At 48.1% G+C, this 27,611-nt stretch overlaps 1 protein-coding gene across 9 annotated transcripts; it reads left to right on the top strand.

Annotated features, from left to right (window-relative positions):
* The first annotated feature begins 31 nt into the window (after positions 1–31).
* zbtb4 (zinc finger and BTB domain containing 4) lies at positions 32–25,839 on the top strand. Of its 9 annotated transcripts, none has more exons than XM_036987688.1 (3): positions 32–548; positions 7,171–7,293; positions 16,951–25,839. In XM_036987688.1, the coding sequence occupies exon 3, from the start codon at positions 17,382–17,384 to the stop codon at positions 22,548–22,550; it is 5,169 nt and encodes a 1,722-aa protein (XP_036843583.1). In that variant the 5' UTR covers positions 32–548; positions 7,171–7,293; positions 16,951–17,381; the 3' UTR covers positions 22,551–25,839. The 9 variants fall into 9 exon arrangements, with proteins under 9 accessions (XP_036843583.1, XP_036843589.1, XP_036843582.1 ...); XM_036987687.1 differs by lacking the exon at positions 32–548 and adding an exon at positions 3,876–4,112; XM_036987685.1 differs by lacking the exon at positions 32–548 and adding an exon at positions 4,133–4,421.
* Positions 25,840–27,611: the final 1,772 nt, after the last annotated feature.

Consider the following 27,611-nt stretch of genomic DNA (forward strand, 5'->3'; position numbering starts at 1 on the left):
CTTGTTCCCGATCTTTGCCGAATTTTACCGATTCGTAATTTTTCCCTCTAAGCAAAACTAAAAAAAATCTGTCTTGTCTCGTTCGTCTCGCTCTGGATCAGCTACGACTCTGGAAAAAGAAGCTTGCGCATGAGGCCTACCTCGACCTTTCGTAAATCAAAGGCATATTTAACTAATTTGTTCTTTGTTTTGTATTTAAAACCAGTTTATTGTAGTTCGTTTTCGACCTTTTTTAAGAATATGTCGAAATTACTGTTATTTTATGACAACATTTTGGTTTTTACGGGACTATGCAAGAATCCTCGGTCTCCAGTATCAAGCGATCAGTGTTCTTTTCAGTACTTCAACTGGGAAAGTCTGGGGAAAGCCTGCGGTGTTAAATTACAATACCCGTGAAATACTTTACCATAATTCAAACGGAAAAGCTTGAAATACACGTTTTCAGAGCAAACGTCGTTATAATTTGTAATGTAAATGGATGATTTTTCTGAATTAGGGACGAGATTGGAAGGCCACGTTTAACGCAGTGACACAGCCTGGCTTTGGCGGTAAGAAGTGTCTTGTTAGCTAACAAAAGTCCATGCAAAATTAAAAAGGTATAGTTATGAACTAGTAACATCAACTAGTAAACTAACATTTGGTTGGTGTTAAGTCAAGTATTAATGTTTTATTATCCTCAAGAGTTAGATAATCGCCTAAGAAGACTTAGTAGGTAACGTTGGCTTGTTGGAGATGCGGCCAGCTAGCAGCGTTACCCCTTTGTGGGAGCAAGCGAGCTAAACAGTGAAACCCGCCAGTTGGATACTGTAATTACTTAAGGATGGTAAATTAGCAACTTGTTTTAGATATTATTTTAGCGCTGATTTATTTGTTACAATGTCACCGATGCCAATATAGACGCATCTGATGGCTTTAATATGTTGTTTAGTTGGCAAACAAAAATGGCCACCGGGACTCCTGGGAGACCGGGTCGCTAACTAGCAAGCCAACCTCAAACACTGTGCCATGTTGTTCAAAGGCAAAACTTGGCGTGTAAATCCATAGGAAATGCAGGGTGGCATTTAATGTTCGTTTTTATCATTTAGTTAACTACCTGACTTAAAGTTATTTATCCACATGTTGCGTGGTCTGTTAGCTGGCTGGCTAGCCAACTGAGTTGTAGACATGGTCAAAACGCTATGGTCATGGTTTTGTCTGGCACTGTCAGAGCAGTGACATTTCATGTTAATATATTCAATATATGTACACATATTTAATAGGATACTTGACTATTTACACGAATATTTGTTTCCATGTCTGTATTGCTTGCTAGTAACAATAGTTACCAAATTGCTAACTTTGTACATTCGTTGGAACCTCGTCTCAACATGGCGGTGTTGTGACTGGTGCTTTTGCTTCTTGTTGGCAAGAAAAATGGAGTCTTGTTAGGTACCAGCTAACTTGAAAGTTTGCCTTCACCAGAATGGATTGAGCATGCCTCGAAAAGAGTTGAAAATCGATTGTGTAACGTTCGATTGCTTCATGTTGGCTAGTCAGGTAATGTATACATTGAGTTTAATCAAGTAAAGTGCTTGATTTTCTCAGTTTCACAAACTGCCTGTTTCCACAGTGCATATAGTTAGCTTCCTGTTATCCTGTCTTGTCAACAAGCTTGCATGCCAATTTGGTTTGTCCTAGATGTTGCAAATGTTAGGCTATATTTCAACTATAAGTTCCAGACTAATCAACAAGCAGCCTACTTCACTAGGCACCAGAGGTGTTTTCACTTTAGCCTGTTACATAATATAATAATCTTGTTAGATCTGGAGTTGGACCAAGGACGGCTACTGTAGACATTGTTCACACAACTCTAGCTACAGTATATTTCCTCAATGCCAAGAGGTCTTTAACAAAAAATACACTGTTTATACCCTAAAGCGCCTAAATATATTTTAGAATGTTCTCCCTTTGCTTTAACCAGTTTTTGGTGTGTTCTTGATTAAATATGTAGCCTGGGTTTTTAGAGAAGAGAAAGTATGTTTAAAAGGGAAGTACTACAGATACGATAACATTGCGCTATACTTGTTTATTTTTTATTTAACTTGGCAAGTCAGTTAAGAACAAATGGTACAAATGGTCATTTACAATGACGGCCAAACCCTCCCCTAACCCGGACGACGCTGGGCCAATTGTGCACCGCCCTATGAGACTCCCGATCACGGCCGGTTGTGATACAGCCCGGGATCGAACACCGGGTCTGTAGTGATGCCTCTTGCACTGCGATGCAGTGCTTTAGACTGCTGCGCCACTTGGGAGGCCCGGAAACTGTAAACTGCATGTCAATTCGCAAATACAATTCTAAGTGACTTAGCTCTTCTCTGTTAACTACAGCTCCTTAAGTGTTAATGGTGGTTGCTAATATGTACCCCTCATAGTTATTGTTTAGATGACATTAACTGATTGTAGCTATTTTCTTGTTTAAAGTAATAAAGAAATTGAAGTTACTTCTTGACTCTGTTTATGTATTTGGGGAACTGAATGGGTTTCGCCATTATCAACACGCCTCTTTGCCCTCATCTTTTCTTTGGCAGATTCTAGCTGTGACAGAGGAACACAGTTCTCAAGTTCCCACTGGGAAGCTGTTGTAGATCAGCTATATCCTTATTACTCCCAAGCACTTGGGTTAAGATGTTGCTTTTGATTTCGTCTATGTTATCCACATATTAGAGATTCCTGTTGGCCATATCATTGTGGTCTGTTTATTTATTTACAAGTCAACGTTTGTTAAACAAAGGCTTCTACATGGTGCAGTCATACAAAAGCACCATCAGCTTTTTGGCTCCCTCTTGTGGTCTACAATGCAAATGGCATGCTTTTTTTTGCTCAACAGTTCAAGTGCACAAATGTCCCCGATCTGCTCTCAGCCCCCTCTACTGGCAACAAGACAAGTGACATGGTGGGAAATGGCAGCAATAACAGCTGTATGTCAGCAGCTTAGCATATGTATCATTTGATGTGTAGTTTGCCTACATTCAAAACCGTTTACCTGGTCAATATACTGTACATTAATGTTGATTCATCACAATCCCTCATGAATGGAGGTTATAAAGCATTTCTGTGTCAATGGATTTTAATGCCTTTGGTTGTCATTGGATATAGGCCTATCTTAGTTCAAATTTGATGTTTAGCCATATAGGAGGGCCCACACCAATCTACCATGTGAAGACTGATCTGTGAGTATGGGCGATAAGATGTTTAATACCTCTCCCGTCACATGTTATTTGTGTGTCAAACACTTTACATTTGAGTGGGGCATAGTGTTCTCAGTGGGATGGGTGACATACATGAGGGTACCTGTTTTGTCCTTGTGAGTTTGGTTTATGTGGAGAAAGATGCCCTTATTCAGAGGGAGCTCTCCTTTGGTGATGTCAGTGTTTGCCTGGCAGTGCATGTTTTGTGTGAGCAAGTGAGGGAGCTGCAGGTCTCACTATGATTTTTTTTTTTTTTAACAAGGTGGTTCTGCGGAGTATGGCCGAGGGAGCCCAGGAGGACCACTAGATTTTTTAAAACACCTTTAACTTCCATTTCTTGCAAACAAATATAGCCTTCTATGATGACACAGTAAAAATAAAACAATGGCATAGCCAGTCCACAAGATGGCGTAACGCCTCTTACGTTGTTTACATTTTAGTGGGGCCATTCTTTACATTTGGTGCGTCCAAGTGGCGCAGCGGTCTAAGGCACTGCATCGATTCCAGGCTGTGTCACAACCGATCGGGAGTATCCATTGGGCGACGCACAATTGGCCAAGTGTCGTACGGGTTAGGGGAGGGCTTGACCGGGGTAGGCCGTCAGTGTAAATAATAATTTGTTCTTAACTGACTTGCCTAGTTAAATAAAAAATGTGCGAGGGAGAACCCTGGAGCTTAGCGTGTTCTCCATAGCACAGTAAGAGCCTATTTATGCTTGATCCAAAACGTGGTCGGGGGCACGTTTATGGATGGTGTGACGCAATTGCGAAGCCTCTGGAGGCAGGCAGAAGCCAAAATGAGCTCTCATGCTCGCGGTGCGCTTCTCAAATGTAACAAAGCGGAGGGCTCTGTACAGCAACGCATTGACATGATTGGTTAACGGTAAGTGGGGGCGGGAGGTCCTGTATCAACACAAACTCACTTCATTGACAACTTCCTTCACAACAGCTCAACAAAAACAAAAAAACAGCTCTGCGTTGCTCCGCGAAGCGCAAGAATTAAAATGCCCAGACTTCTGCAGAGACCATATCACGGTAAATGCTGCACGACCAATGCAGACGTCAGAATGACCACGCAGCCCCTTAAATGAGAGAGGGAGAAGCGACACAACCAGGGAGAGGGAGCCGTTACTCCACGTTGACACGAGATTCTGGACCCTTATTTAAACATCCTTCCTGTCTGCGACGGAAGGTAAGAGACATGAGATGCGCTAGATTATGTGGCTTTTCTCACCGCCTTGGCCACTGATGTCCCAGCTACAAATGCACCTGCAGTACAGGCCTATAATTCGTGGATCTGGTTTGCTGTGTGTTTATCCTTGTCTGTCACACTGTAAAGGTACGCATAAAAACAAGATTACATGCTTTGTGTATACCATGCTAAGGTTGTTCCATCAGGTCACATAGTAAAATCTGGATAAACACATAAAATATCAGTCCTGTTGCGTGTGCCTGATTTCTCAGCCAGGTTTTCTGTTAGTAGGCCGACTGACTGGGTCACAACATGGGACTGCGGTTTCTAAATCAAGCGTGAATTCCCTCCATTCACGACCAAGCAGTATCTGCAATGATTCAATTGCGATTACATGATCCAATAAAATCAGCCCACTCTGATAATATCAGTACCTAACAGACCAAGTGGTCAAGCATAAATGTTTAGCTTCCAACTCAATTAAAAAAAGACAGTTTAAGTCTATATACACTGGCCCTGCTGTTTCGTAATAAAATGTATCATGACGTTGGCTAAGAGGCACGCTCTCGCTTGTTAAAAAAAAAAATCAACGGAACAAAGTGAGCACTTTTCTTGAAAGGCATTCCAGTGGGAGCGCAGGGAATGTCCTGTTCCCTTTACTGTTTGTTTTGATGATGTTGCCAAGTGGCTCCATCTTTTATGCGTCCCTTATTATCATCCATCTATCCCTCCAGATCCAACCTCTGTCTCATGTGGGCATATTTTTCTAGGGATGTTTGCGTTCTTTGGCAAACTAATCTAATAATCTAAGACGCTTCGATATTTACGGGTCCAAGTCTGAGATACTTTTCAGAGGACGCACAGATAGCTTTTGGAGGAGATTCACACACATTATCCAACTTTGTGTGAAGGCTTTGGGAGCCTCTTCCTCTCCCAGAACTATCTGAGGTGCTAAATTAATTACACTTGATCCCACCTCTTTTCGCAATCGGTTTAGTGTTAATCTGGGTTCCCGCTCGGCGCCGGCCAGATCTGGCCCCAGCAGCACCACCGAGTCCTACTATCCTCCCCCAGGGGACTGGCTCTGGCCATCTCTCCCTCTCTCGGGTCTGTCTATCCTTCACGCCCTTTCCCTGATTCTCTTTACCTCCCTTTTATTTGTTTTGCTTCCTCACTCCCTTACCTCCTCTCCTCGGCCTAATTCTCCCTCCCCTCTTTCTCTTATGCCCTCTGCCCTCTCGCTCTCCCCCTTACCACCTCCACTCACCACTATTCTCCCCCTCTCTTCTCTGCCCCCCTCTCTCATACTGCGCTGTAGAGACTACCACATGCTGGCCGCAGGCTCTCCCCTTGCCTCACCACTGTTATTTTTTTTTGTCTTTTAGTTTCTTTGCTCTGCCTCTAGTGTTTTCCCTGGCACGGCACCGAAGCCTCAGACCATCTGCCTCTTTCTTTCTCACTTTTCCTTTATCGCTCCCTTTCTTTTCCCTCTCTCCCGACGTCAACGGTATTATCATAGTGCTTTTTGTCCTGTTTTTTGTCACTGGGGAATGATTTGATTTTGTCTCCCCCCTCACCCACAGTGTTTCCACCCCCCCTCACACGCTCCCTCTTTTTTTTCCCCCCGCTGTCCCTTACGGCCATTCTCGCTCTCTTTGCCATAGCTCTCTTAAAGAGACATGGTGGAAGAGCAGGGATGTTGACACCACTCAGAAAAACAATGCCATCTTAGGAACAGGAAGTATCATACGCCCGGAGTGCAGCGCTACCGGCACGCCTGCTACACAGTCACCATAGAGCCACTTCCTACTCACCACTGAACGCCAGTAAAACAACCCTCTCTGGGAAATATGACCTCCTCACTCACCACTAACCCTCCTCCCAGCGATCCTGAACCTACACAACAGGCTAGTCACCCCTTCACCAAATTCTCTCTTGTGTACACTCTCTTTCTCCCTACTTCCCCCTCCCTCCCACTCTCTTTGCCATTACAGCATGCCTGAGTAGCTGCCTGGAGATGAAGAAGCTAATTAATTTGATTTAGCAGTTCTTTCCCTGGCAGTGGAAAAACCAACTCCCTCCTCCCCCTCCCCAACACCACCCCAAACCGTATCAGGCACCCCTCCCAGATGATTTTCCACCCATCCTATCCAGTCTCTTTTGGCAGCATTTCCTTTCCTTTTTCCCTCGACGCGAGCGTGCGTGCATTTTAGGTCTGCTCTCGGTTGCATATTAAGCTAAAGCTAGTCACTATCCTCTAGTAACCTCCATTCAGTGTTGTTCAGCTCTAATTTTCCAGATTTCACTGGCGCAGGTTGTGTGACTCAACACGGACTGTGTTGGCGCAGACACAAGGCCTGCTCAGCAATCACACAAGCGTGCTGGCTCTGGCCATATTCATTCACCGTGGGGATATGAATCACTTAGTAGCCATTTAGTGCTAAAACCCCATTTCCGTCATCTGATATTCTAATGTATCCACCCGCCACAGTCACCCGCTGTGACACGCTGCTGCTTTTGGGGCATCTGCCGAGCATACGCAGTTAATCATGTGACAGACATGATGTGTGCAGTAAATCATGTGCATTTGTACAAGAGTATGTATTTGTGTGTTTAATAGTTCCAATATGTGTCTGCATGTGGCACATAGGAGTGTGTCTGCAAGTTTGCTTGAATGCAATTCTGCGTGTGTGTGTGTGGATGTGCAAGTCTCGCAACTTATTTTTTTATCGCGTTTTCCTGTCTGCAGGCCAGAGCGAATGGCCGCCCACCTGACCCCTTTGTGGAGCGACTCCACTTCCTGTTCCCCTTTTAAGACGACCCCTGACCTTTAAACCTGAGGTCAACACCTCTGGACTTACCACTTAAGCAGGTCAGTCTCTCTAGGGTTTGTTTTGATTATAGTCTTTCTCTAGGCTTCAGTAAACTTGAATTCAAGGCTGCAAGTTAAATGATTGTATAGGCAGCAGCACCTGCTTAGGTATCTGTATCTGGACCAGTGATGGTTGTGGTGGTTTCAAGCAGGACTCTGATCAGACCAAATTCTATTTAATACATTGTCAAGCGCTGGTGAATGAATGAGGCCCGCTCACTGTTGAAATCAATTACACTGCTGAAAGTATTCAATAGTTTTCAGGTCCCTATTTTTCAGTCTCACTGTCAAACTCGACAACCATTTAACAATTCAGAGCAAATATATTTTTGTTGTTTATCGATTGCAAACCAAAATTCCCGACATTTCTTTGTTCTCACGCTGTTTTCAAGACATTTACTTTCAAGACTTGTGTGTGGGTGAAGTTTGTCAAGTGTTTCTAAAACGATGCTTTTCCCTATTAACGGTAAATGGTTTTGAATGTAGCACTCCATAATGGCTCTGATTTCCCAGCAAGATGGTTCCCTTGGCGCTTCCATCGTTGTGCATTCAGATGTGTGTGTCGCTTGGTAGCACAGCATGAAAAGCTATGATCACGTTTGGGCAAACGCCCATGAATAGGGACGGCTGGACAACGGGACTCCCTCTGAATACAGAGTTGGGGGGGCTGGCCGCCGCTGCTGCCACGGGACACTGCACACATGTGTGGGACTGGTTGGCCACACTCCAGTTACGTAAGCGTGCGCGCACACACCCCTCACTGTTATGACTGCCAACGGCCAATATTTTACCCACCCCCCAATATTTTACCCACCCCCCCATCTCTCATACACTTTATGTGCCACATACTTTATGTGCCACATGCTTTATGTGCCCTGTCACAAGCACACTCAAACTCTGTCCCCCACACACTCGCTCTCTTTCTCTCTCGCGCCATTGGTGAAAAAGTGCATTGGAGGGGAGGGGGATAAAAAGCAACAAAGTTCCTGCAGAGCCAGAGAGGTCACAGCAACAACACCCAATCCCAGCTCCGTTCCCATGGAGACAAGTGTGCTAGTATACAATGGGGGAGGAGCAGGAGAGGAGTGGTGGCGGGGGGGGGGTTGCTGCTGTGCATGTGTCAGCAGTGTAAGAGGATGGGGAAGTAGGATATGTGTGATGGCTGTAAAGTCCTGAACATTCTTCTCTCCCCCCTCCACCTCCTCTCTCCTGCCCCTCTCTCTTTCTACTGACCCCCCTCCCCCCTGTTGAGAAGCAGAGCAGTCTGGGGTAGTTAGAGATGTGGGGTATGTGGAATGCCATTGATTTTTGTCTCGTGTGGAATTGTAAGAAGTTAGTCAGGGCCAAGATGGCGGTGGTATCCTGTCTAACAAGTAACGTTTCCAGAACATAAGATACCCGTTGTTTTTGACTGGTTCCCATTTGGTTGTGAGATAACATTTGTTAAGTCAGGGGTGTATTCAATATGTCTTGCAACGGAAACCATTTACCGTTTAAGAACCAAATGGATGCAAGCGTAATGACACTGGGAGGGACCTCTCTGAATTTGTCAAATAGGAACTTGTTTTTGTTGCAGAACGTTTTCCCGATTGGAGTAAACGGTTTCTGTTGCAAAACGTTTTGCAGCAGAATCAGCGTAATGAATACACCCCTGGGTTGTATTCACTAATGCACACTAGCAAAACATTTGCAATGGAAATTATAGGTTCTTGTTGGACAATTAGCTTTTGAAAGTATCCCAAAGTGGGATTCAAATTAATTTGTCATTTTTTGTCAACGATCTTTGTCCACTAATGCCAAAGTGGAAGACACTTTTTTACAAAATGTTAGAGTTTATGAAAAATAAAATACATATTGATTAGATCACACCGCTGAGTCAATACATGTCACCTTTGGCAGCGATTACAGCTGTGTGTCTTTCTGGGTAAGTCTCTAAAGAGCTTTCCACACCTGGATGTGCAGCATTTGCCCATTTATTCTTAAATTCTGCAGGCTCTGTCAAATTGGTTGTTGATCATTGCTAGACAAACATTTTCACGTCTTGCCATATATTTTCAAGCAGATTTAAGTCAAAAAACTGTTACTCGGCCACTCAGGAACAAACATTCACTGTCTTCTTGGTAAGCAACTACAGTGTAGATTTGGCCTTGTTTTAGGTTATTGTCTGGTGGAAAGCAGACAACCAAGTTTTCCTTTAGGATTTTGCCTGTGCTTAGCACCATTCCGTTTTCTTTTTTATCCTGAAAAACATCCCAGTCCTTTACGATTACAAGCATACCCATAACATTATGCAGCCACCACTGTGCTTGAAAATATGGAGCGTGCCCCAAATATTTGCCCCAAATATAACATTGTTTTCAGGACAGAAAAGTAATTGCTTTGCCACATTTTTTTGCGGTATTACTTTAGTGCCTTGTTATAAACAGGATGCATGTTTTGGAATATTTTTTATTCTGTACAGGCTTCCATTTCACTCCATCAATTAGGTTAGTACTGTGGAGTAACTACAATGTTGTAGATCCATCCTCAGTTTTCTCCTTATCAGAGCCATTCAACTATAACAATTTTAAAGTCACCAATGGCCTCATGATTTCCTTCCTCTCCGGCAACTGAGTTTGTAAGGACACCTGTATCTTTGTAGTGACTGGGTGTATTGATACAACATCCAAAGTGCAATTAATAACTTCACCATGCTCAAAGGGATATTATTATTAAAACATTTTTTTTGTTTACCCATCTACCAATAAGTACCCTCCTTTGCTAGCCATTGGAAACCTCCCTGGTCTTTGTGGTTGAATCTGTGTTTGAAATTCACTGCTCAACTGAGGGACCTTACAGATAATTGTAAGCTTTTAACCAACAATGTTTTAAGAAAAGTAAATAAAATAAGTGTTATGTAGAAGGAAAAAAAGTAACAAATAATTAAACAGCCGTAGTAAAATAACAGTTGCGAGGCTGTATACAGGGGGTACCGGTACAGAGTCGATGTGCGGGGGCACCGGTTAGTTGAGGTAATATGTACATGTAGGTAGAGTTAAAGTGACTGTGCATAGATAATAAACAGAGAGTAGCAGCAGAGTAAAAGAGGGGTCTGGGTAGCCCTTTGATTAGCTCTTCAGGAGTCTTGGGGGTAGAAGCTCTTAAGAAGACTTTTGGACCTAGACTTGGTGCTTCGGTACCACTTGCCGTGCGGTAGAAGAGAGAACAGTCTATGACTAGGGTGCTGTAGTCATTTAAAAATCATGTTAAACTATTATTGCACACAGTGAGTCCATGCAACTTATGTGACTTGTTAAGCAAATATTTACTCCTGAACTTATTTAGGCTTTCCATAACAAAGGGGTTGAATACTTATTGACTCAAGACATTTCAGCTTTGCATTTTTGATTCATTTGTAAAAAAATATATATTTATATATATACAATGACATCATAATTCTCTGGGCCTCTGTAGCTTAGTTGGTAGAGCACTATGCTTGCAACGCCAAGATAGTGGGGCGGCAGGTAGCCTAGTGGTTAGAGCGTTGGACTAGTAACCGAAAGGTTGCAAGATCGAATCCCCATGCTGACAAGGTAAAGATCTTGTCGTTCTGCCCCTGAACAAGGACCCACTGTTCCTAAGCCGTCATTGAAAATAAGAATTTGTTCTTAACTGACTTGCCTACTTAAATAAAGGTTAAAAAAATAATTGTGGGTTCAATCCCCGGGACTACCCTTACTTAAAAAAAAGAAATGTATGCTTATTTAATTATATATTATCATTCCCCTTTGGAATTATGAGGTATTGTTTTGGCCAAAATTAAACTATTTTAAAATTCAGGATGAAACACAGCAAAATGTGGAAGAAGTTTTTCTTCCATTTGGTTCCTAGTAAATCATTTATTTATTTTGCCGGGTAAGTTAACGGATCTTTCTGACATAAACAAACACGGCAAGGCCACGCAGGTTTCTGTTGGCTGTCAATCAATCCATCAGTCGTACAGCAGGGTAGAGTTGGCCTTAGGGTCATACACTCGCAGTGAACCCGAAACACACACCTGATTTTTGTCGCCATCGCTCGCTCCCCATAAACTTGAAACCTTTTAAGAGGCAATAAAAATAGAGGGCAGTGTGTCCCTGCCCTAATCTCTCTCTCTTTCTTTGATCTTTGCCTTCTTCCTTTCTTCAGTTACGAGTACTTCCATCAGCCATCAGACTGTTGTCTGTACCCCCCCTCCCCCCATTCTCTATCTATCCTAGTTCCCAGGTTTTTTGTTTTTTTGTTGGCATTGGTCCTGTTTGTTTTCAGCCATTTTGGGGACTGGCAGTGCTCGTAACTAACTGCTTAAATGGCGTCCTCTGCCTTGCTCTCCCTCTCTCTCCCTATCTCGCCAGGCTTTGTGTATATAAAGTAGTGTGCGTGTTTGTGTGTGCACGTGTGTGTGGCTGGAGAACAACACTTCCAAATAAAAAGAGGATTGGATTCAGAGGGGGTGGGGGAGGAGGTGGAGAGAGAATAGAAGAGATGGGGGGGGGGGGGGGGGGGGGGTGAAAAAATTCACTTGCTGAAAAAAGAAATAGGCAAAAACACTGAGAATCATGTGTCAGAGGCAAAACTGAAGTGAGCGAGCGAGCGGAGCAGGCGAGGGAGAGAGAGAGAAGGCGAGGGAGAGCGGGAGCCAGAGTGCGAGAGTCGCTCCTGCCCTCTTTTCTTTACACACTGCTGCCTGTGTGTGCCCCGTCTCTCGCAGACGCGCGCGCACACACACACAGCGGCGCGCTCACACAGACCGAGGGAGAGAGAGCCCGAGAGAGCGAGCAAGAGAGAGAGGGGAGAGGGAGAACACATCACAGCAGAGGTGCAGCAGGAGGTTTCCCGAGGTACGTTGTCTCGTTGTGTGCTTGCCTAGCAGTGAGAGGCTGACATGTTGCTCTCTTCTCTTTTTTTTTTCTCTCTCTCTGCCTGTTTTTCTCAGTCTCTCCATCGCCGGCGTTGTTGTTGTTTTTGTATGTCAGGAGAAATGGAAGATTTTATTAAGTGTGTGTGCCTGTGCACTGTGTGTGTGTGCACTGTGTGCCTGTGTGTGTGTGTGTGTGTGTGTGTGTACTGTGTGGCGCCAATAAGAGGCCTCGTCTCCCTCATCCTCCCCTGTCTCGCTGGCGCACCACGCAGTTCTTTTTCAGGAGCGATGACTCGCTCGGGGATTGTGATGAAACTTCACATTTCTCGGCGTCTTTTGCATCCGCGTGAATCAGTCCAGATCAACGGGTCTAAGCTAACGCTTGTCTGATCAAGGCGATGGACATTGACATGACACAGGGTCCTTTGTATTTTAGGGGAACCCTTTCTCACTGTGACCAGTCGGACGATCTTCCTCCATGAACTTAACTCCCAAAAGGACACCGAGAGTTGGGGAATCAACTTGAACATGCATGTCCCTGATATATAATCTAGTGCCGAGATTATGCTGTTCTCGTCTCTCTTGTTCCCTGGTTCTTTGGTGTGTCATAATATCCTCCTCATTGCCAGGTTATTTTGGAAGCGGAAGGCGGTTCTTGCTAAACCTTGGAGGGCATTTTGACATCACTGCCCTATTGCTGTTTCCTTAACTAACCAAACCCTCCTTTTTTGTTTAAACAAACTATAAAGGGTCCCTCTGTCAAATATTTCCTCATGGGTCACCATGTCTGCCATGCCAAGCCTCTGGCTTCACGGTATGGGAAATGTGACTTTACAATACCACCAGGCTTTAGGGGTCATGAGTTATCGGGGCCTTGTTGCTTCGTTGCAGCTGTTGGTTTTCAGGTACAGGTTTTCTTGTTTGTATATTGTCTAGGCTCTCTGCCACTGGTCTCCACTGGAAGACTTGACTAACCTGCCAATTCTGTATTTACGTGCAATTCCCGCTTAAGCCTTTCTAATTGTCCAATTTTTGAAACTGAGATTGCGACATTTGGCATAAATCTCTCGTTGATGGGAGCGATTTTTAAGCAGAAAGCGAGTGTCTACGAAGTCATGGTTTGGCCTCTTGCCGGGTGATGCACTCTGGGTCGGACGTTGTTGTACTGTGTTGTAGCAACGGTGCTACGGCCACAGCAGCAGCCCTGTGGGGACGTTGGAGCAGCGTTCCATGTTATCAAGAGTTGTCCCCTCATTCACGTGGCCTTGTGCTATCAATGGCGATTTAGTCTCTGGTAGCTGTTTACGTCTCCAACAATCCTGAGCCTTTTTACGCTGTACATGACTAACAGACCTGCGTTGTGTGTGTGTGTACGTGGTGTCTGTGTGCAAAATTGGGACGGAAATTGAAAAATTATTTGGGGGAAATTACCTCAAAAAGGTAATTGGTGTAGTGTTTCCACTCTTACGACTCAAGGTACTTTTTTTGGGGGGGGACATCCCCTTCTCCTCCTTAATGGTTCCCATGATTCAATTACGGGGCAGAATTCCAGGAATTACGTGCTGGGTTGGGAGCTAACAGGCCATGGCGAGGGTGGTGTTTTAACCTGGGGCAGGTTAGCTGGTGTGTGGAGTGGCATGCAAAATCGTTGAGATACTACAGTTTACGCTGAGTGATTGGGGGGGGGGGATGTTGACACGTCCACCCTCTGCTCCTCTTCTCTGCCTCCTTCTACTCCCTCTGCCCCATCTGGCTGGCTCCACCATGTTTTCTGGGTTGGGGGGTTTGTGGAGAGTTCAGTCTCTGTCTCCAGCGACAGCCCCCTTTTCACAGCCCAACTGTTCCACACTAGGGAGAGCCCAACCGACACCTTCCTATTTCCACAACCCCACTCCACTCGCTCACGGTGCGGAATGGGCAAGCTAACTCCCACTCCAGCGTGAACCCCACCCACCACCCCACATACATTATCCTCTGCATGCTAGCTGAAACTCACCCAACAGTCTCTTGCAGTAACTAATCTATGGCTTGGCTCTACACATGAAGGAGATGGGGTCGGAGCCATGGCGTACTAACTGATTAGGACTCCAGTTACTTGAATAGTAACGTGGTCATTGTGACCCTGGAGTGTAGCATTGAAGGTTTTCTTATACCAACTTCCTGTCGCTGATGTGATTCTGGCTAATGTTCTTCTACCTATTGTAAGTGAGTCATTTGTCCCACAACAAGTGTACCTGCACGTTCGTTCATTTATTTTTTTGTGGTTCTGTTTTTTTCGCAGCACGGCGAGCGCAGACCGACACATTCCTTCAGCGAACGTGTTTGTTTGAGTGGATCACCATCCTTCAGAAAGGGCACGTTATTTTTTAGGGGGCGAGGCTGGGTCCTTGGCACTCTGGGGGTCAGACGCTTGCTTGCGTGTGTGTGTGTGTGTGTGTGGGGGGAGGGTGTGTACTCCTGTGTGTGGTGCCTGTGTGTGCGAAGCCCCCCCCCCCTCCCCATGTCACGCATGGCCAGTTTGTTGTTCAAGGCCCTGGTTGTGGCGATGCAGTTGTGTGCGTCACAGCGAGATGAAGAAAGAGAGCGAGAGCGAGGGGGGCGGCAGATTAATTTTCCCTTCGCGGCGCACCAGATGACACCGTGACGTCTTTAGTCCTCATGTCGTTTCACGCTGTGTTGGCCTGTGAGTAGCTGGTGTCTAATATCAGGGGTTTCCTGCATGACAATGCTTTATCACAGCACACTGCACAGTAAACATCCAGGTATCTCCGTTTAGCTATGTGCACACTTCCTGCTAATCCACGTAGTCACCGTGCTCGTCTGTGTCGCTGGGTAAATAGAGAGCAATGGTGTGTAGTAGCTGTGCGACTTCACCTGTCTGTGTTTCGTTGCGTATCGTGTGAACCGATTTTTAGTGTGCGCATGGTGTGACCCTCTCCTGCATTTTTTTTCATTTTTTTTTCTCGTTTTTTCTTTTAATCCACTTTCAAAGCTCTGCTTATTCTGTCCTGTAATTCAGTTCATTCCACCTATACAGACTCTCTGGCGGTGTACTCCTCTGCTTCACCCCATTGTTTTGCATGCGTTTTTCTAAGCAAGGCCATCCGTGACCATCAGTCGCTTGTTTTTGTGGCCGTGAGTGTGCTTGCCGGTGCCTGTATGTATGGCTGCGTGCATTTGTGCCCATGGGGGTGTGTCTGTGTTTTGTCTGCCTTTCTGTACTGCTGTGTATGTGCTGTGTGTTTCTGTGTTTCTGTTTCCAGCCTGGCCCTTTTTCTCTCTCCCCTTCGTGCTCTCTCTCTCTCCCTCCTCTTCCCTCTGCAATAACAGTGCTGACCTAGTTCCTGCCTGTTCAGGGCTGCCTGTGGAATTTTACAGAGGCCTGCCTGCCTGCCCTGCTGCTTGAAAACGCAGGCAGAAAAGCATGACTGAGGGTTTTTCTTCTTGCCGCACCATTAGGCCTCAACAGCCGTCTTCCCCAATCTGTAGAGTCCATAGAACGGCCCGTGCTAAATATGGAATAACAAAATAATTGCCTGTTGCGAATCTGCGAGCTGAATATGAATAGATAGCAGGCGAGTGGATCCTCCGCAATCGGCGTTCAAATTAGAATTGAAATGGGAAGCGCCCCGTCGACCGTTGCTCGTCTTCTCGAGCTTAACTGCGACAGAACCGGATGCAGTGGGCGGAAGGAAAAAAAACTTCACAAACCCCCCCCCCACCCCTACCCTCCCTGGCTCCCGCTTTCCCCTCCTCTCCCTCTGCCTTCACAAATAATGGTTAGAGTCATGGCCAGCAAATTCTGACCACTGCCAGGAATGGGCCAGCAGGCTGTGATGGGAATCCCCCCCCCCCCTTTACCCCCACCAAATGGGAACCTATTTTAAGTTAGCAGGGCTATGGGATGTAAGTCGACACTCTATTTCGGGGATTCTTGATTAAATCTGAATGCCTTCCAATTAGGCGACGGGAATGTTGTGGTACAGCCGAGATGGATCCTTGGAATGCTTTTCCCGTCTCTGCGTGCTGAAGTCTAAACCAGCACTGCCACAGTCCTCCCTCTAGCTCTCCTTCCCTCCTCTCGCCATTCCCTTTTTTAAACGTGTATTTGTATTTATTATGGATCCCCATTAGCTGCTGCTAAGGCAGCATCTACTCTTCCCAGGGTCCAGCAAAATGAAGTGTAGCTTATACAATTTTAAAATGAATAAATTCACAGATTTCACAACACACTGTGTGCCCTCAGGCACCTACTCCACCACTACCACATATCTACAGTACTGAATCCGTGCGTGTGTGTTGCTTCACAGTCCCCGCAGTTCCATAAAGTGTTTTTATCTGTTTTTTTAAATCTAATTTTACTGCTTGCATCAGGTACTTGATGTGGAATAGAGTTCCATGTAGGTAGTCATGGCTCTATGTAGTACTGTGGAATAGAGTTCCATGTAGTCATGGCTCTATGTAGTACTGTGGAATAGAGTTCCATAGTCTGTTCTTGGACTTGGGGCCTGTGAAGAGACCTCTGGTGGCATGTCTTGTGGGATATGCATGGGTGGTCCGAGCTGTTTGCTAAGTAGTTCAAACAGACAGCTCGGCGCATTCAACATTTGTGTTTTGATGTTTTATTGCGTTTCTCATGCTACTTCTAGTATATATTTTTTTAGCGTGGCGGAATATTTGAAGGAGAATCTAGTTTTTCTGGTGTTATACATTCAAATGTAGCGGTTATCTACAGCGTTCCATTCTAGCTGTAACACTCATCTCTTGTCGTTTCTCAGGTTTTGAGGGCTGGTCATGGTGCCTCAGCCGGAGGTGTGCGACCCTCTCCACGCGAGCCTCTTCCTGCTGCGCCTGAACAAGCAGCACCTGGCCGCCGGGCCCACCCTCTTCTGTGACGTCAACCTCGTCGCCGCCAGCACCGCCTGCAGCCAGTACTTCCGCCAGCTGCTGCTGTCGACGTCTTCCCCACCGCCTTCGTATCCAGTATTGGACACCCGTCATCAACCCCCTCTTCTGGGGGGCTGAGCGAGTCCTGGAGCTGCCTCACCTCCAGTCCAGAGTGCTGTCCAACCTGCTCGACTTCATCTACACCTCCCACGTCCTCCGCCGGGACGACAAGGGGAAAAGGCTTCTCTCAGAGGTGGGCCTCAGCCTCGGGGTGCCCTTCTTGACCCACCTGGTTAAAGAAGAGGAGGAGGAACCAGGGGAGATGAAGGGTAAAAGCAGGCAGGGCCGAGGAGGGGAGGCCATGATGGAGGACGGGGCATGCGGCCCAGAGAACGCTAAGATCACCCTCAGCTTCCCCCTCAGTGCCGCCCTGCCCGCCGCCCTCACCGTTCACAACCACCGCTCCTCCTCGGCCATGTCCTCCCCTCGCTGCCGACACTCCTCCTCGGGGTCCAATGAGGGGTCGTCATGGAAACTGGCCGCCGCCGCCACCACGGACAAACGGCGGCCGTTTAAACAGCCCCGACATGACAGCTCTCCATGCTCTTCCTCCTCCTCCCATTCCTCTTCTTCCTCTCCCATGGATCTTACCGCACTGGTCAAAAAGGACACCAAATCCCCCCCACCTCTTTTCAAAGCCGGTCTGGACTCCCAGTTCCACAGGTTCACCCCTAGGTCCTCCAATGGGCCTATAGTGGGTTACCCAGGGGAGGGTCACAGACTGACCAATGGCACAGCCTCCCCCTCAGACACTGCACAGATCCTGTTCAACCTGAGCGCCGTGGCCTATCAGAGCCAGGGGAGGCAGGGCACAGAGAGAAAGGAGAAAACAGGAAAATTAGGAGGGAGGGTGGGCAGCCCACAAGTTGGACCAAACCTCCACCCGCCCACCCTCCACCTTCCTCCTCTTCCTCACCCTTCCTCCTCTTTCATCCCACCCCCTCTTCCTCCTCACTCCTCCTCCACCCCCCCAGATGGCCCCAAGGCGGAGCTGATATGTGGGGTGTGCCACCGCCTCTTCAGCTCCGCCTCGTCTCTCACGGCCCACATGCGGCTGCACCGTGGTGGCCGGGCCCTCAGCTGCCAGCACTGTGGCAAAGCCTTCATCCACAACAAGAGACTGCAGTCCCACGAGGCCTCCTGCAGGCACGCTCTGACCCCGGCTATCCCCTCTAACCTCCCCCTTCTCCCCATCCAGCCAAAAGAGGAGCCCCTGGAGGAAGGGGAGGTTAGGGTGGAGGGTGGACAGATTCTGGGGGCAGGCGAGGAAGATATGAAGCCTGGAAAAGGGAAGAAAGGGCGAGGTCTCCTGGTTCGACACGAAGGCGACGTGTCCGAGCTGGTGGGGGACGAGGACCACTTCGTCAAGGTGGTGGACGGCCACGTCATCTACTTCTGCTCGGTGTGCGAGCGCTCCTACATGACCCTGTCCAGCCTCAAGCGCCACTCCAACGTGCACTCATGGCGCCGCAAGTACCCCTGCCACTTCTGCGACAAGGTGTTCGCCCTGGCCGAGTACCGCACCAAGCACGAGGTGTGGCACACGGGCGAGCGACGCTACCAGTGCATCTTCTGCTGGGAGGCCTTTGCCACGTACTACAACCTGAAGACCCACCAGAAGGCTTTCCACGGCATCAGCCCGGGCCTCATCTCCAGCGAGAAGACGGCTAACGGCGGCTACAAGCAGAAGGTCAACGCGCTCAAGTTCTACCGCCTGCTCCCCATGCGTTCCCAGAAGAGACCCTACAAGACTTACAGTGACTCCCTGGCCAATGGCCTGCAGCTGCCCCCTTCCGACCCCTCTTCCGTCCCTCTGCCCCTGGACTGCAGCCTGCCTGACTCCCTGGACCCCGGTGACCTGTGCAGCCTCATCAGTGGCTCTCTACCCAAGGGTGTGAAGCCAGACCCTGAAGAGTTCCCTGCCAGTTTCCCCCTCACAGTAGCCCTAGAGCAGGGAGAGATCCGGCTCCCTTCCCTAACAGGCATGGCCCTAGGGAGAGTAGCAGACAGAGAGCCAGCATCCGAGAAGGTAGGTAGTCGTGGCAGCAGCTCCAAGGTATCCGTTGGCAACAGAGTTAAAACTCCCAAGGTCAGCGGTAGCCCAGAGTTGGGTTTGTCCTCCGTGATCACGTACGGACACCCCAAGCCATCAGTCATAGTGCACGGCACAGCAGTGTCATCCGTCATTGTCCATAGCAACCAGGTCACCTCCGGGGGTGGGAAAAGCCCCCTGAGCAGTCCCTCCTCTGAATCTAGCAACAGCCAGACACTCCTCCCCAAGAGCAGTGCAAAGCCTGTTAAAAAGCATAGGGAAAGTACGGAGAGCCATAGGAAGAGAGCTAAATTAGTGGACAGTTCAGATGTCACAGAGGAGTCGGAGAGGAGATCAGAGACGGGTAGGTCCCATCATAAGTCCAGCAAGAGTGACGGCTCCTCAGCCAAACAGTCGTCAGAGGGCAAAGGAGCCGGGCCGCTGTGTCAGATCACGGTGCGGATAGGCGAGGAGGCCATGGTCAAGCGCAGTATCTCCGAGACGGACCTCAAGAGGGACAGGAGCCCCCCTCCTTCCAAAGCCAAAAGGACATACTCCTCCCCACTGGAGACCAAGGAACCTCGCCACTCTCACCACCACCACCACCATCACCACAAACACCGCTCCCATCGCAGCTCGAGCACCGGAGCCGAGGGGGAGAGAGGAGGAGATGGGGAGAGCAGGAAGAAAAGTCCCATAGCCCCGGGCAAGGTCAGAGAGTACTACTTCCGCCAGGAGGTGCGCAAGCAGGGGGAGAGTGAGGACGATGAGGACAACCTCTGGAGGCCCTACTACTCCTACAAACCCAAGAGGAAGGCCCCGCACATCCACAAAGCAAAGAACTGGCAGGCCAAACTGCACTACAAACGCTCCCTCCGGCTTATGAAGCGGGCCGAGGGAATCGTGGACCATGTAAATAAGGAGGCAGGGGAGCAAGACGAGGAGGATGGAACGATGGATGAGGTGGAGGGGGAGGTGGAAGGTCACATAGAGCAAGAGAAGGGAGAGGTACCTGAATCCCTCAGTATTTCCCCTATACCTTCGAAAGACAAAGAGAGGGAGGAAGAAATCCACCTTAAGACCACTGATCCTCCCCTGGCTTCCCCCCAACCCCCTCTGGCTACCTCAGTCTCCCCTATGGACACAAAACGCCGGCCTTGGTCCGATGGGAGCGCGTCGGAGTGCGATACGTGTGGCCGCTGGTTCTCCAGCTCCAGGAAGCGGGATAAACACGAGCTCAGCCACCTGCTGGAGTTTGTGTGCCTCCTTTGTAGGGCCCCTTTCCCTTCCAGGGACCAGCTGGAGGATCACCAGAGAACTCGGCACCCCAAAGCCCCCGACCCCCTGTCCGTGCCACCCCGAGCGGGACCTCAGTCCAGAGATGAGGGTGTGGAGAGGGAGACTAAGCTGGCAGAGGTAGACCGGGCGAGAGAGAGGGTTATACTAGGGAAGGGAAGTCCAAGTCGCCTAAGCAGGAGGTCGTTGGCGAGACACACCTGTTCGCAGTGCCATAAGGTATGCAAGACATCCTCGGCGCTAAACCGCCACGTGAGGCGCCACGAGTTAAGCAGCTCCCCGGAGAGAGAAAGGGAGGAGACCCAGCCAGAGCCAAAAGCAGCAGCAGAGACTACAATTAGCACTGCTAGCAAAGACCTCGACACCATGAGTGGCCATGTTCCTGTTGTTCAGTCTGTCCCAGCTATCAGCTATTCTGTCCCAGAACCACAGCATAGCAGCGAGGGCATAGAGGCACAGCAGTGCGCGAGCCAGCCTAGCAAAGTGAAAGCAGAGCACCATATTCCAACACTGTGCAGCAGCCCTGAACTCAATGAACTCGCCACTCCTGTTCCTGACCGAGAGCCCAGTCCACTGATTATTCAGCCCCCTTCAGAGATCCCCATGGCCGATATCCCCGATTCTAACAGGCCCACACCCTCTCCCTCCTCCTGCACCTCGCCCCTCCAGGGTGTGCTGGTCATGAGCAGTGGAGCTGAATGTCTGGACTACCGGACCCCCAGGAAGAGGAGTCTGGAGGGGCAGAGTCACAGGAGGACCAGCCCTGCACCTGTCACCGGACCACCCACCGCTTTTCTGAACATGCACCTGACCTCGCAGATGAGAATCAACCACACTGCTGCTCCTCCGTCCGTTGCTATGACAACAGTGCCCCTCCGAGGGGTCTGTGGCGTGAAGCGGGAGGGAGATATTGTGGAGAAAGGACTGAGGCAGGGATGTGGGATGGGCCTCTTCCATCATGCTGGTTTTAAGGACTCACCAGTGGCCCAAGATGTCAGGGTCCTGCCCTTGTCCAGGAGCCCCAGTCCCAACCAAGCACAAGACCTGACCATGTCCTCAATCCTAGCCAGGGAGGTGGAGAGGGAAAGGCAGAGAGAATGGGAGAGGGATATGGAGAGAGAGCTGGAAAGGGGGAGGCAGAGAGAAAGAGAAAGGGATATGGACAGAGAGCTGGAAAGGGGGAGGCAGAGGGAGAGGAATATGGACAGAGTGCTAGAAAGGGAGATGCGGAGAGAAAGGGAGATGGAGAGGGTTCAGCAGACTAGGGGGGCATCTCACCCCCCACCGGAGCAGCTCAGAGACAAGGAGATGATCCTCCTGGTACCCAAAGAGGAGCCAATTAGTCCCGCACCGTCCCCTATACACACACCCATTCAAACCACTATTAACAACCGTCCCTTGCAGAGGCGGCCCACCGTGTCCCCATGCCTCTCCCCCACTGCCATGGACCTTCTGATGCAGGCCAACCGCCAAGTTTCCCAGTCCATGTGTGGCACACGGGGCCCCGAGAGGCTTCAGTTGCCCACTGGGTCAGTCGGTGGCATCGACCGCCCCTCGGCCCACGCCCTACTGCTCCCACGGGTCCCCCCACTGTCCGAGGCAGAGCCCCAGGGCCACTCCCCAGCGCCATCCAGAGACCCTCACAGAGGGGAAGTCACTGCCAGGGGATACCCCATGCAGGACTACCCCCTGCCCCTCATCGTCCAGAGCGGCTACTGCTCTAGCAAGAAGCAGGAGGACAACCTGCTCATGTCTTACCCAACCGGGCCTCTTGCCTTCGGGCCGTTGGGGAAGATGATGCCTACCGGGGACCTAGCCAAACTGCCCTTCTACCCCGACCCGTACCATCTGCTCTATGGGCCGCAGCTGCTGGCCTACCCCTACAACCTGGCCTCCCTGCCCATGGCTCTGAACATGATGTCCCCTGGGGACGACAAGGTGGCGCCGCTGCCCTTCCTCCCCGCCCTCTTCAACTACGCTGCTGCAGCTGGTCCCTACACTGGCATGTTGCCACACCACCTAGTGGCCAACCCCAGCCTCTACAACAGCGGTGGCGGCAGCAGCAGAAAGCAGCGGGACAGCAGCGGCGGCGGCAAGCCGTAGAGGTTGTAGAGAGAAGTGACCCTTTTATTGTATTTTTAAAAGTGGATGACCAGGCCTGTGGTTGGAAGAAGGGGTGGAGTCGTCTCCTTATGGTTACTGAGTCCACTTGCACAGTCCCCGGCCTCTCTTTTGTGAAGTAGCAGTCAGAGCCTCGGCGTTGAATCGGCAGAGAGGATGAATGGGAGGAGGATGAGTGAGGAAAGAAGGGACACATTTCATCATTACAGGCGGATATCCTCCTCTCCTTTCCTCTGGCTTCTGTTCTCATGTCTTTCTGTCGTACTAGTTCTGCACTAGCGCTTGGATAATTGTCTTCTCCGACTCGTTATGATATCTATAATAATAATAATAATAATAACAGGGTGTTTCCCTCTGCTTTCCTTTACAGTGACTGCATAATGCTGACCACGAATACACCTCTCTAGGGGGACGCTTTTTAGGGAAGGAAAGGGATCAGCTTGAAATGGCATCAAACGAGTGTGTGGCGTGTGATCGCTCATGTGAACGTGTGCTCCAGGTGTTTGTGGGAGCTGTGCGTGACCTGTATGTAGGAGTTATTCAGTTGGGCACGCTGGGGGTTGGCTTCTGTTCGCCTGGTGTGTCTGAATGCGAGCGGCTGTACGGCTGCCATCTGAGCGCTGATCATTCCACGGGGGTTCTGTGGTGTTAACAGCATTCCAACACTAGACTAGAGCCCTTTTATAGGTCCGTGCATAGTTCAGTAGAAGGAATTATTCCGTTTCCAGTTCCCAAAGTAGCAATGCTAGCTAACCGTATGGATGGAGTAGAGTCTGTACTTGAGACAAATGGCAGATCTTGTGGGCTTATGTTACTATAGTGGCCAGATGAGTCTGCTTAGGGGTTCATGTTAGCGTTTACCTTGCGCAAAACAACTGCAAAATGTTCCTATAAAAGGGGGGTGGGGGGGGGTGGAAGACTTGACAAGTCTTGTAGCTGATCTGTAAATGTACTTTAGCTGTAGCTGACCACTGGGCGAGAAACACAGGTTAGTGTAGACCACGCACTTCCTATTCTCCTTGTACTCATCTCATCTCTTCCAAGGTTTGAAAAAAAACAACAACATAAGAAATAGGTTGATCTTTTAATCTTCAGTGACCCTTTTCCTCCCCCTGATGCCTCCTGGTGTCCAACAAAGACACAGTCCGTTTACTAGGCCCGGTTCGAAGAGCGGGGGAGTGTATTAGGGAAAACACAGAGGGGTGGAATCAGGGCAGGGCAATTCCTGTAATATCTGGAAAGAGCGAGCGAGGGAGATTTAAAAGAGAACCACAGAGGCCAGGCGCACCTAGGTCAGTACCCTCGACGGAGCTTCCGGGGTCAAATCAAAATGACCCCTCTTTACTGAAAGGACAGAAAAGGACAACGGAAATGGAGTCGAATGGCGCCACAGTGGGGTAAAACAGCTTTTCGTGTCCCAATAGCTCCTCTCTTCTGGGGCAGAGAAGAGAAGGGTGACGTCACCAGCCCCTTAAAGCCGGTGTTGTAGGGCCGGGCTTAGCAGCATCCATTGTGCGGCTCGGAGTTTCCCCAGATGTCGTGTGGGACTTATTCTGTAGTGTCTTTCTCTTGTACGTTACATTTACATGTGTTTGTTTTGTTTGACTCTTATATCACCTTTTGCTAGCGTGACAGAAGTGGCTTCAGCAAATGAAAGGGGTTTTGAGTACACTTATGAATATGAATGTCATTTTAGGTTAGGTGCATAAAGTTCGATGGGGTTCATTATTTTTCCGACTTGAAAAATAACGCGTGGAGAGCCGTTATGAAGTCTGGTATGCGTATTTACAGTAGTCCTAGGAACATGTCAAGAAACTTAGGTTCTGTATCCACAAAAGCATGAGCAACACTCGCTTCAAAACCGTTTTGTATTATTCTCGATATCCAAAATCTCTCACGTTTTCCTTCCCGTGGCTCCTCATCCTCTGTCGTCCCCCCCACCCCCCCACTATCTCAGCTCACCATCTCTGTTTTGTCTTGGTTTTGTATTTGTTCTGCAGTATAACCCCCTAAAAACAGAGCAGGTACCACGTTTATTTCTCACAATCCGTATGGGAGCTGTCCAATTATCCCCGTTCCTCCCCAAACGTGCACACTTTACACAGCCTCTTTTTGGAGTGTGTATGGTGTCTGTGTGCGACCAAACCGCTGCACTGTTCGTTTCGGGCAGGAGGACGGAAACACCGACTGCAGGGGCTCACGGCCTCGACTTGGTTGTGGTTACAAGCCTTCTCTGTGTGTGTGTGTGTGTCTCTCTCTCTAAGCGTGTGTCTGTATGTAGCGCAGGAGGTTGGTGGCACCTTAATTGGGGAGGACAGGCTCGTGGAAACGGCTGGTGCGGAAAAAATGGAATGGTATCAAATACATCGAGCACGTGGGCTCCATGTGTTTAAAGCCATGCCAATAGCTCCTTTCCAGCCAATGTTATGAGCCGTCCTGCCCTCAGCAGCCTCCACTGGTATGCGTGTCTGTATGGGGGGGGGGGGGGGGGGGGGGAACCGAAAAGCATCTGCCTCTTAGCAGCATATCCCTCGAGGTACTGTATATGGACAGCCTGTGTTTTTTTTTCAATGGTTTTCTTCGAGCCCACCCTCTTCCCTACCCAGCTGTAAAGACTCACCATACTGTACCCATCGAGGCCATTTCACTAGATAGACATGTTTTTGTTTCAAAAAAAAACATTTCTTCTCACATTTTTGCCATCATGGTGATTAATCACTGACCCAAACGCCTGCAAATAGACATAGAGTGAATTCTGGTGACGATATACATATTTATATTATGTCGAGTAAGTTCAAATGAATTGTGCCTCCGCTTCAGTATATTTAAACGTAGCTGTATTCAAATGGTTTGGATCTTCCAGATTTCAGACAAGGTGCCTTTTTTTCTGGCTTAAGAAATGGAAACGATACATGGGTGAATTTATCAAAATGGCAAATGACCTGGAGAAAAGTTGTGGCTTAATGTGCTATGAAGCTGGTCATAGTTCTAGGGGTGTGGCTAAACTGTTTGGTATTGTGTATGTTTAGGTAAATACTGTGCCATAGTTTTTAGAGTCCACAAATACGTTATTGTTTGGTTTCTTCTTCAAATATATGAAATGTTTTAATGTTGCCTGAAAACTTTGTCTGGATTTGACACAAAGGCTTGTAGCCACAGCTCTCCCAAAAGTCCCTTGTTTGTTTCTTTAACACTTTCCTCTTGTTCACCTCTTTCCCACTCTTTCTCCTCGCTACAATCAAACAAATAAAGTATTAACCTGATGACCTAACAGGAAGTCTCATGTCTGATTTGAATATCTGCTCTGAGACACAAAACAATATGCGCTATTATTTTTTCCAATAATTGTGTAACTTGTTCCTCTACAAGAAATGAAAAGATCTGTAAGATGACGTTTTGGTTGGTTGTACATGTGATTGTTGAAGCATGCACATTACATAAGAATAGCTGGTGTTGTACTACCCCACCAAGCAATACAGCTGTTCCACTTGTAGGGGGGGGGTGTTGATTTAGGCATAATAAATCAACATATGCACAGTGGTGGAAAAAGTACCCAATTGTCATACTTGAGTAAAAGTAAAGATACCTTAATAGAAAATGACTCGAGTGAAAATCACCCAGTAAAATACTACTTGAGTAAAATATGAAGTATTTGGTTTTAAATATACTTAAGTATCAAAAGTACAAGTATAAATCATTGAATATTGCTTATATTAAGCAAACCAGACGGCACAATTTTCTTGTTTATTTATTGATAGCCAGGGGCACACTCCAACATGCAGACATCATTTACAAATGAAGCATTTGTGTTTAGTGAGTTCTCCAGATCAGAGGCAGTAGGGATGGCCAGGGATGTTCTCTGTTTAGTGAGTTCTCCAGATCAGAGGCAGTAGGGATGGCCAGGGATGTTCTCTGTTTAGTGAGTTCTCCCGATCAGAGGCAGTAGGGATGGCCAGGGATGTTGTCAAAAATATTTCATTGGTAAAGTGATGATACCCCAAAAAACTACTCAAGTACTTTACACCACTGCATATGCATGACTTCTCCCCCTACATCAGGGCTGCCCAACCCTCTTCCTGAAGATCTACTGTCCTGTAGGTTTTCAGTCCAACCCTAATTTAACACACCTGATTCTACTAATTAGCTGCTCAAAACCACTAGCTGAATCAGATACGCTAAATTAGGGTTCAAATCAAATGTATTTATATAGCCCTTCGTACATTAACCCAGCCTAAAACCCCAAACAGCAAGCAATGCAGGTGTAGAAGCACGGTGGCTAGGAAAAACTCCCTAGATTGGACTGAAAACCTACAGGACTGTAGATCTCCAGGAGGAGGGTTGGACTGAACCTACAAGACAAGAGATCTCCAGGAAGAGGGTTGGACTGAACCTACAAGACAGTAGATCTCCAGGAAGAGGGTTGGACTGAACCTACAAGACATATCCCCAGGAAGAGGGTTGGACTGAACCTACAAGACAGTAGATCTCCAGAAAGAGGGTTGGACTGAACCTACAGGACAGTAGATCTCCAGGAAGCGAGTTGGACTGAACCGACAGGACCGTAGATCTCCAGGAAGCAAGTTGGACAGCCCTGCCCTACAAGCTCATCATAATTATGCATAGTTTTCTACTAGAGGGAGATATTGTGTTAAATCTGCGAAAGGAAAGGGTTTCTAGGAGGTGGTTTAGCTTGAGGTCAGAAGTGAATTTCCAATAACATTTTCTTGTTTGAATCCTCTCTGACGAGTGACACTCGGTGGCACAAGAAGGAACTGCTACAAATGATATCCCTGTAGTGTAAAACCATTGGACTCTTCTCCAGTAAACTATGGAATCCAGGTTGTCTGTCTGGTTACAGGACACAAGCTGACTGGTGCAAAATGTTAATCAGAGCATTTGATTTGCACTTCAGGAGTAAAACAGTGCTGATCTGGAAGTGGTCTCAACTGCTAATCACTAAAGAAACTTCAATCAATCAAATGTATTTTATAAAGCCCTTTTTACATCAGCTGTTGTCACAAAGTGCAATACAGAAACTCCGTA

The sequence above is a fragment of the Oncorhynchus mykiss genome, chromosome 9 (assembly GCF_013265735.2).
Source record: "Oncorhynchus mykiss isolate Arlee chromosome 9, USDA_OmykA_1.1, whole genome shotgun sequence".
Taxonomy (NCBI): Eukaryota; Metazoa; Chordata; class Actinopteri; order Salmoniformes; family Salmonidae; genus Oncorhynchus; species Oncorhynchus mykiss.